This window comes from Tympanuchus pallidicinctus, unplaced genomic scaffold (genome assembly GCF_026119805.1).
Source record: "Tympanuchus pallidicinctus isolate F22 unplaced genomic scaffold, pur_lepc_1.0 scaffold1, whole genome shotgun sequence".
Lineage (NCBI taxonomy): Eukaryota > Metazoa > Chordata > Aves > Galliformes > Phasianidae > Tympanuchus > Tympanuchus pallidicinctus.
Window position 1 is genome coordinate 6,772,980 of NW_026294618.1, and position 10,531 is coordinate 6,783,510.

The window sequence follows — 10,531 nt, forward strand, 5'->3', positions numbered from 1 at the left end:
ATTCGGCTCCCTGTCCGCAGGGCGGGCACCCAGCGTTGGCCGCCCGGGCTCAAGGGGACGAGGCGGGAAGAGCACCCAGATCCCTCCGCGCCCGCCTCCAGCGCTCCGGCAGCCCATAGCAACGCGAACGCCCTGTCCGGAGCCACAGGGCGGGCCTTTCCACCAATCAGAATGGGAGCGCCTTGCCGAGTGAGCCAATCGGGAGGCGAGCACGGCCCGCCTCTCGAGTGGGAGCGCTGTGGGCAGCGCAGGCGGCGCTGGTGGCGCAGTTGCCCTGGCGACGCCTCGCGGGGCTGCGGTTGTGGGTGCGGGGCGGCTCCTGCGGCTATGAAAAACAGAACCGAGAAATGTTATAAAAGTTAACTTCTGGAGGGGTTTTACAGCCTTTTTGGCAAAGGGGACCGTTCTACTGCCGGTCTATTCTGCCGCTCTCTTAGGTTTGGGATTTTTGTTGTCTTACTTTGAGGGTTAGCGTTAATTGTCGAAACTCCTAAATTCCCAGAATTGGTTTGCGGCTTAAAAGAGGACGAAATTTTAAACATTTACACATCTGTTCCTTCTCACAGAACAAATGATCCAACTTCAGGCTTTGCTGAAGGAAAGCCTCATCAGAACAAAGCACGTGGAGAACGCAGCTGCGATCGGCATAAATGAAAGGGAAGTCTGCGCTTCCACCTCTGGCTTCTATGTAAGAAATGGGAGCTGCGGGGCGACGGCGGCGGGAGGAGCTCAGAGTGGCGGTGCGGGAGGGGAGCTGCGCTGCGCTGTGCTTTGTGAGCACGTGTGTCTGTGCATCCTCTGGCATTGAGACGTGCTTTCCTAATCCCTGTGACACCACCACCAAACGGTTTTGACAAGGGTACGCACAGCTCCCATTGGGATGCTCAGGGGAATGTGTTCATAAGACTTGCTAACAGAGCCCTAGGGGTTGAGGTAACGTAATTTTAAGTGAACTGTCAAAGAAAGTGGGTGAGTAAACCATGAGTAAAGAGCAGCTTGTCATTGTGAAGACGTACATTTTCAGTCCATAACACTGTGCTGTATGCACACAGGTGCCACCAGAGAACGCCATAAACCTCATCTATGCCTTCTACAAGAACTTGCTGCAAGTTAGAAAGGAAGGACTCTACTTCAAGCAGAAGCACTATAAGTGCGTTCGAGCAGATGAGCATTCCATCTACCTTAAAAATGTATGTTGACAGTTGTGGCAGTCCTGAGAAGTTTGGAAGCCTCCTACTTCCTTCTTTTACTGTCTGGTTGCCTTAGGATGAATGCTTTCATGTGTTTCTTTCCTTCTTTCTCTTGGTATTGCTTTCCCAGCAGGTTGGGGAAACTTATTCACACTGCTGTGCAATAATGCATTAAAGGTGCAGAGCAGGGCAGGTCTCTTCTCACTGGTGACAGGACGAGGGGAAATGGCCTCAAGTTGTGCCAGGGTAAGTTTAGGTTGGATATCAGGAAACACTTCTTTACAGAAAGGGCTGTTAAGCACTGCAATAGGCTGCCCAGGGAGATGGTTGAGTCACATCCCTGGATGTGTTTAAAATCCATTTGGATGTAGTGCTCAGGGACGTGATTGAGAGGAGGGTTGCTGGAGTTCGGGTAGTATGGTTGGGTTGTGGTTGGACTCGATGATCTTTAAGGTCTTATCCAACCTGAGTGATTCTATGATTCTATCATTCTGTGATTAGTCATAAGCAACAATGGGCAATACAATAAGGGTTCTGAGTGACTTTAATAAGCAGCAGTCTTCAAAACATGCACAGCTACTGTTCTGTCTACATCCTTTCTTAGGATTTGAGAGTATTCGTCTTTTCCTCAAGTATACTGGCAAAGGGAATGTGAGTAACCTAAATTGTAAGGCAATACGTATGTATATGCATCTAACTTTGTTCCACTTGTATTATCTAGGCAGATGGAGGCCTCATAGCAGTGAAGACAAAAGCTTTCATCCTGATTGCTACGTACAGAGTGGGCATGTATCCCAGTGTGTGTGTGGAAGCTGTGGAGAAACTCGGTATGACAAACACATGTACCTGTGTGCCTGCATGTCAGTGGTTCACTGACTGGCTCTGCTCTTGAAACAACTTCAAAAATTTATCTGACATACTATCAAAATTTGAAAATCTTGGCAGCCTGAATAGAGCCATGAGTTACTGCTCTCCAGACATCCCACCATGATCCAAAGCTTCCATGGGTACCAACAGGTTGCAGAACTGTCTTTTGCATTGGCCTTTGTGGCACAAGTTTTTTGTTTGTTACCCTTAAACACAGTGGAACCCAACAGTCACGTTTCCTTGACCTCATACAACTAATGCTGAGCCCATGTTTTAACACACATCATATGAGCATGATCTTCGATACTTTGATTCACATTCCATTTCTTCAAAGGCCCATGAGCTTCCCCAGGTGTTTCAAACTTTCCTTCTATGCCTATATGAATCTGAAAACATCATTAAGCTGCTTCCTCTCAAGTTTTGTTTCACAGTTACAAAGCACCTCTTCTCTCACAGAAGTGCCCATTTCCTTCCCTCTTCTGCCAAAGTTCCCTTTGTGGGACTCCTCTTAAGTTCCTCTCTCTGAGGTTCGGTGTTTCAAAGACTTAGGGTTAAAATCTCACACTTTGTTCCCCGTTTGAGACTAAAGCAAAACGTAGCCCTTTGCAGACAAGCTGTGCTCATCTCAGATGTAGTTTTCTCAGTGTGTGGAGGTGCTGGCAAGGATTATGCCAGGGAGACAAATAACAGATACACATCCTATTGCTGTAGTGTGCGGCTGACTATTGGGGATAAAATCATTTTATCACATCATCCAGATGGATTGAATGCCAAAGAGCAGGTTCCAGAGTAGCCCTGGTTTTCACCATGGAAACAGATATTTCTATACCTATGAGTATGCCCATTTTACTGTGTAGGAATGAAATTCCAGATCTAGTGTGCTCAGCGTTGTTCCTTGTCTAGGTGCCTACATGTAAGTGGAATTAATCTGTGTTCTGGGGCCTAAGCTGTTTAGTCTGAAATGAGCTGTAAGACCGACAGCAATAAATTCTTCAAACTTCCACTACATGTTTCCAGAGCCAGATTTCCTGCAGTTTTGACAATGTGAGTTTATTCTTTCCCTTCAGGATGATTTCTTTGTGAAAACAAAGTGGCATTAGCTTTTACTTGCATCTTATTTTTGCAAATGATTTAGGTATAAAGTGATCAGTGTTTATTTTGTAGAACAGATAATACCACACGAATATAGGCATTAGGATTTTGGCTGTGCAATTAGGAAGACTGCTGTCCTTTCAATTAAAGCCTGAGGTGGACTTGAACTTGAAAAAAGCATCTCGATTACAGCAGTTTTGTGTGTGATTTTCATCATTGTTGATTTTTTTTTTTAAATAAATTTATTTCTTTGTGTTTTTATAGCGGATTACTTAAGAGAGAAGGGTAGCTGAATCAGCAGAAAACTCGAACTCCGTCAAGTTCAGAAGGACTGTTCACCAGCAAAACAATACAGAACTCTGACATATTATCCAATTCCAGCAAGCACCTGCTGTTTTATTGCATTCCAGTGCAGAGTGAAGGCTCTTTCCTTTTGTTTTTCTTTCAAGAACTCCTGACAGTTCACAGCTCCCAAGAGGAGTACCCTCTGCATGTATCATCCAAGTTCCTGAATAGAATTTAGAGTGATGCCCACGGGATTTGGTTTAAGATACTTTCCTTAGGCTTTTATATGTTGTCTTTTAGTTTGTTCTCAGATAACAAGGTGATGAATTTTCCTGTGCAAAATAACTCATAGCGTTTCTCTATGGCACCACTGACCCAGGAGGCTGAGGAAATTGCCGCATTAACAGATTTTCAGATTGCTCTGTACACCTTTGAATATTAAAACACATTTTTCACATGTCTGTTTGCACTGTCACTGACTGCTATAGAAATACTTTAATCTACAGTGGATTGGGAAGTTCTGTGAAGACTCAGGAGGAGGGACAACATTGCTACCAGGCTAGAACCATTGAATTGAAGAATCGTTCAGGTGGGAAAGGACACTAAGATCATCTAGTGGATCATGGATCCAAGTTGAGGGAGGGAAGATTTAGGTTGGATGTTAGGGGGAAGTTCTTCACAAGGAGAGTGGTTAGGCCCTGGAACGGGCTGCCCAGGGAGGTTGTGGATGCCCTGTCCTTGGACGTGTTCAAGGCCAGGTTGGACGGGGTCCTGGGCAACCTGATCTGAATGTGTATGTTTGGTGGCCCTGCTAGGCAGGGGGGTTGGAACTACATGATCCTTGAGGTCCCTTCCAACCCGGGTGATTCTGTGATTCTGTGTGTGATTCTGTGATAGTCCAACTGCAACCTGTCCCACCATGTCCCTCAATGCCACATCTCCACAGTTCCTGAACTGTACAGAAGACAACTGATGCTCTGCCTTACCACCAGGTGAAGAACAGGCTCAAGAAAACCAGGTCCCATGATCTTCTCATCTGCAGAAGCAAATAATCTATAGCTCTTGGAGTCATGTGAAAATAAACACATGTAGGTAGTGATAGGACAAGGGGGAATGGTTTTAAACTGAGACGGGGGGGGGTTAGGTTGGATCTTAGGAGGAAGTTTTTCCCCCAGAGGGTGGTGAGGCACTGGCACAGGTTGCCCAAGGAGGCTGTGGATGCCCCATCCCTGCAGGCATTCAAGGCCAGGCTGGATGTGGCTCTGGGCAGCCTGGGCTGCTGGTTGGTGACCTGCACACAGCAGGGGGTTGGGACTGGATGAGCATTGTGGGCCTTTGCAACCCAGGCCATTCTATGATTCTATGATTCAAAGAATTTTTTGCTACATTTGTTTCTAAATTTTTTTAGTTTCAAAGTGTCCAAATCCCAAAATATTAAAATCAGTACAAAAAGAAACTCACAAAAGAACCCCACACACAGACAGACATATGAAAATTGATACCGTATCTAAATACTCGGAAATGGCAGTTTTATTTCCTGATAACTCCCACGTAATCAGGAGCTGGTAGGTGGGATGTGGATAAAGGCATAACCTGAGGCACCTCCCACTGTGGGAAATGGCAAAGCTCAGCAAAGGGGTGAGATAAGGTGGCTGAACCAGCAGGGAGAAATGCAGTGGGTGGATGGACACGAGCCAGCGAGCTCTGAGGGCTGCAGTCTCATAGGAAGCAGCGACAGATCTAATTAGCATTAAGGGCGGTCACAGCTCATGCACCTTTAACACAGTGTGAGTAAATCCAGCCTGTGCTATTCAGAGTTCAGAAATCCAAAGCGCATTTAAATGCTTCGCTCAGGAAGCTCCGAGCGCACACAACCAGCCAATCAATGAAGGGCAGCCGGGTAAAGGCACCAAACCAAACCTCCCTGCACGCTGGGGGCGTGCGTGAAATCTCAAGGTCGATGTCAAAGGGAAAAGCAGATTTCTGCCTCGATCCATGGAACAAAGCGTATCTATGAGAAGAAATAGCAGTGAGATGTGCTGATTTCTGACTGAGTTCAGGTCTTTCCCTCCAAGTAAAACACGACCTCTTCTGAATGCACCCCTTGTCTTGCTGGGGAACAGCTGACTGCAAAGGCAGAGCCTGGGAGGAGGGAACCAGACCTGACTGCTCCCAGTGACAGTTCCCATTGCGCAACTTCTCTTCCTTGGAGGAAAAGGTGGCTCACAAGACACGGCCAGGAACCACGCACCCTCAAACTGCTGCTTCAGGCCACCGCTGGCACATCTGATCTTTTGAAGGTACTGTGCTTGGAAACTTGGTTCTCCACTTGTAAGCATTTGAAAGCAACGTGGGTATTCATATCATTGCTAACACTTTTTAAAACCTATATACATGCATATTTTGGTGTTGCTTCCAGCAACAGAGCATTCATAAAAATGGGTTTGGTGGACTGTCAGAAGAGGGATTGAAAACTTCTTTACCATCTGATTTTTAATTGCTTGTAGTGGAACAGGGTTAGAGGGGAGAAATGTGTATAGGGTGCTATCCAGTGGGCTTCCCACTACCTTTCTGTGCTGATAGACAAATGTTGACAGACTGGATTGACTGGTTTAGCTGAGAGTAAAAAAACCAAAAAACCAGCCAGTCTCAGAACAAGAAGCCTTAAAGTTACACTGTATGCCAATAATTAGTAGCAGTTTTCAACTCACCATAAAGCAGCCACACAGCACCACCCTGTGGGGAATTACATTCCTGGGCTTTAAGGTGTTTTTATCGTTCCACATTTCCAGCCTTACAACAAATGTTTAAGTACGCACTTAAACATTTTGTGCAGATCATGTAAAGCAATTGACTTTGCAGAGGGCATGCAGCTCCATCACGCAGCTCTGCTTACCTGAAGAGGGTCAACCTTGCAGTGCATCCTGCACACACATTTGTGCAGCAGTTCTATATTGCATTTATATGCTGCAAAGTACAGGAAATAACAGAGATTTTCCCATTCTTTCCTCTTGTGCTTCCACTCAGTACCCAGAAGGATGATTACTCCAGTTTGATTTTCCAGGTGGAAACAGGCTTGACATCTCAGCCCATCTCAACACTGCTGGTGGCAAAACCAGAAGCTTTGAAGAGTTACCTGAAAGGTTCTGCAATAGTGGGACCCTTTACAGGAGTGACTCCAGCACGCAGCAGTCAGGAATCACCTGCTAAGGGAGGCAAGGAAGGTTTTCAAAGCATCTCTTAGCCTTCAGTCATGCTAACTCACCATTTCTCAGGCAGCTCTTTCACCTTCAAACTGCTTCACAGTCTGTGTTGTCCATCTGCACTTCAGCCCATGTCTCTGCCTTCCAGAGGTGTAGGAGTTTAGCTGTACTAATCGCAGAGATCGCAGAGATGTTCCACCTATGCAGTATGCCTGCATTCATGCTGACTTTGACATGATTGGTTTTTAGGGAAGATGCTGGCAGCCCACTTTGATTGCCCAGGAGGCCCAGAAAATCTCTACGTGAAAGAAGTGATGAAACCACATCCAAGAGAAGGAGAAGTTCTTGTGAAAGTCTCTGCCAGTGCTCTGAATAGGGCTGATTTACTCCAGGTACGTGTATGTTAAGTGGGTTTATGCACCTGAAAACACCAACTTTTCAAGTCTCCATTTGTAGTCCTGACAAATCAGAAGAGTTAAGAGAGATTGGCCTTGGTGAGCATGTGGATGGGAGTCTTCTAAGGAAATGCTCATAGGGCTGAAAGAAGAGGTGTTGATTGAGTAGGTGAATGCTTTTATTTTGGTCCCTGCAATACATGGAGACATGGAAAAGCAGCTGTCTTTCAAAAAAAGATGTAAAATGAGAGCTCCAGTCTTTCTGGATGCTTAGACCATTCCCTAATTTGAGCAGAAAACGATGATCAGGAACTGAAAGCCATTCCCAGTATGGATTGGTGTGGACGTAGGGAGCTTGCAGCAAATGATACTTGCACAGTTTTAAGAATCAAATATACTTACTAGGGAAAAGGGAGTGTTGCCAAAGGATGGAAGGTCCTTAAATTACTGAAACCTTTGCACAGTCCAAAATCAGGGTAAAATAAAAAGGCGTGCAGATAGGAGGTATGCAAATAAAATACCACAGGTTGTTACACTCACTGATGTATGGCTTTTCCTTCCCTACCCTCTCTTTTGTTTTGTTTTAGAGGAGAGGGAAGTATCCTCCCCCCAAGGGAGCAAGTGATATTTTAGGCTTAGAAGCAGCTGGGAGTGTGGCTGGGCTCGGACCTGGCTGCACTGGGCGGTGGAAGATTGGCGATGCAGTGATGGCTCTGCTCTCTGGAGGCGGCCAGGCTGAATATGTTACAGTACCTGAAGGCCAGCTGATGCCAGTTCCCAAAGACATTACATTTGTTCAGGCTGCAGCCATTCCTGAGGCTTGGTTAACAGCTTTTCAGCTGCTGCATTTTGTAGGTGAGCTGTACTTGCGACTCTATCCTGTCAAAACAGTTCACCTTGATTTCTGCTGTTAAATCCTCTGATTGTTGCCTCCACCTGAATGCTGTCTGCCTTCAAACTGTTTTCTCTGTCACACCATTCACATCTTACCTATCTGGTCAGAATAAGGTATGAACTCACATTCTGAAATCCTGACCACATCTGTCCAGTCACAACATACTCTGCTGACTTCAGGAGAACCAATCCTTAATGTTACCCAAAACTTGAGGAATTTCTCCACTGCTCAATATTCACATTCAGTGAGTTTTCTGTTGGCAGCAGTTCACTGAAGTCAGTAGAATGGAATCCTGTTAGTACACCAGGAGTTGTGTTCATTCTGGATTTGCTGCTTTAATAAAGGACATGAAGTTGTAAATAGGACTCGGTGAATAAGGGTATCTCTTTAAGATTTCACTATTTTTATCTGTTCAGTTTTTGCCACTTTGATCATGTTTTACTTCCCAGATAATCCCCAAAGGGTAATCGTTTCCTTTACATCCTCCTTCAGGTAAAATACAGAAAGGGGAAACAGTGTTGATCCACGCTGGAGCTAGCGGGGTTGGGATGGCAGCCATTCAGCTGGTGAGACTGGCAAATGCTATTCCCATCGTGACAGCAGGAACTCAGGAGAAACTGGAAGCAACAACAAACGCTGGAGCAGCTGCAGGGTTCAACTACAAGAAGGAAGACTTTAGCGAAAAGGTCTTGGCCTTCACCCAAGGTAAGAACCTGTGAGTGAAAGACACAGTTAAGAAAAAGTGTGTATCTTCTAAAGCATATGCACATACACTCAATTTCAACTGGGAGTTTCCACCATCTTTTCAAAAAGAAGCATGCAAATCTTCCATGCTCCCTTTGGTGCTAAAGAGGTTGGGAATCCAGTGGTATTAAATCTGCTTTACTACTCGTGAGTTACTACGGGTAGCATAACATTCTGTTCAGGCCAAGAATGTATCTTTCCTTAGTTTATCTGGGCTGTTTTGCACATGGGTCCCTTTGGCTTTATGTTCATTGGCAGTATAAAAATGGTGCCAACATTATTGTTGCTCCTACAGTGAAATGTAGGAGCAAATCCTTGCACTTGTTTGAATATGTGCACAAAACTTTGTTATCTTACAGTTAGGAAAAATTAGGGTTTTTAAAAGCATTTGAGACACTTTCTGACACGTGTGTGTATCTGTAATGATTTGGTTTTGTGCCTCATGCTAGGATTCTTTACAAATCTTTGTGCCAGTTCATTTCCCAGGATTTAAGTAATACCTGCAAGAATAATTCTGTACTTAAAGAGAATAATGTTTTACTTTTGCTTGCTTGAGATTATTCTGCCTTTAATACAACTCAATGGTATTGCTGTTTCTTTTTTTTTTTTCTTTCTGTTTCTACTTGAGGTTCTGGAGTAGATATTATTTTAGATTGTGTTGGTGGCTCTTACTGGGAGAAGAATCTCAGCTGCTTGAGAACTGATGGCCGGTGGGTTATTTATGGACTACTGAGTGGAGGTGAAGTTCATGGAGATCTGCTTGCAAGGCTGCTTTCCAAAAGAGGGAGCATCCACACAAGTCTATTAAGATCACGAGACAAGGAGGCAAGTAATGACTATCAATGCTGTATATAGTTTAATCTTAAATTTGTGACAGTTTTGAAAGTTTTCTTTTGATATCAGCTCTAAAGCAGAAAAAAAGAGTACCAGGTTGAATTGTTAGTACTAACTTTAGAAAACATTGCAAAATTACGTTAGTTTCCTTTTTCTACCTCTGTGAAGTGCATCCTTCCAGTAAGCAGTACACCAGAGGAATGCATTGGGAATACTCGGGACTTTTTAACATTCTTAATGACTACCATAATTCTAAAAGATTTGTTCTAAGAAATAAAACTCAGGTAATCAGATGACTTGATCAAGTCTGGGGGAGAGAAAGAGAAGAACCTCCATCAGGTCATCTGCAGCCACACTCCTCAAAGCAGAGACCAAGTTAATTTCAAGTCCAGAAATTACCAAAAGAAAATCACTTTATGTGGGAAATTCAGTTATGACTATAAAAGGCACTTCAGGATAGATGCTGTCCACGAGAAATGTCTGAGAATTGTATACATTTTGTATGCTGTCTTCAGAGACTGTTCAGTGAATGTGAATGACTAGAAAATGATTTCAAAAATGCTTTATTTTTCTGCAGTATAAGGAGCAGCTGGTGAAAGCCTTCATAGAAAATGTGCTGCCCTATTTCTCTGAAGGAGCCTCTCCGCATCTCCAGCCACTTGTTGACAGCGTTTACCCTCTGCATGAGATTGTGGAGGCACACAGGAAAATGGAAGAAAACAAGAACATTGGCAAAATTGTTATTGAAATGCCACTGAAATCACCGTAAAGAAAGGCCCTCTGCTGTAGTTGCTTTACGGGTAGGAGCACTATGGATGCCTTAAAAGCTGAGTTTCTGCTATTTCTGCTTCCAAACTGGAAATGATTTATTGTGGAAGACGCAAAAAAATGAGGGCCAAAGCAAAGCCTTACAGGATATGTGAATAAAAAAAGCAATTCACACTGCAGATACAGCGTATGACATCTTTACACAGGAAAACAGATAACAGCAGGACAAGGGGAAATCGTTTTAAGTTGAAGGAGGGA

General features: G+C 44.4%; 1 protein-coding gene across 11 annotated transcripts in view; it reads left to right on the forward strand.

Moving 5' to 3' along the window:
- Window positions 1-10,452, forward strand: part of ITSN2 (intersectin 2) — an 87,316-nt gene extending 76,864 nt beyond the window's left edge. For 3 of the 11 annotated variants that reach the window (XM_052687906.1, XM_052687917.1, XM_052687910.1), the window contains exons 39-42: window positions 567-688; window positions 1,053-1,190; window positions 1,912-2,017; window positions 3,414-3,891. In XM_052687906.1, the coding sequence (XP_052543866.1) occupies window positions 567-688; window positions 1,053-1,190; window positions 1,912-2,017; window positions 3,414-3,442 (395 nt within the window). In that variant the 3' untranslated portion in view covers window positions 3,443-3,891. Of the gene's footprint in view, window positions 1-253; window positions 468-564; window positions 689-1,052; window positions 1,191-1,911; window positions 2,018-2,960; window positions 3,376-3,413; window positions 3,892-5,252; window positions 5,766-6,498; window positions 6,650-6,886; window positions 7,030-7,619; window positions 7,888-8,419; window positions 8,633-9,299; window positions 9,497-10,082 lie in introns of those variants that run through there. The other 8 variants (XM_052687999.1, XM_052687961.1, XM_052687969.1 and 5 more) reach the window with 8 other exon arrangements.
- Window positions 10,453-10,531: the final 79 nt, after the last annotated feature.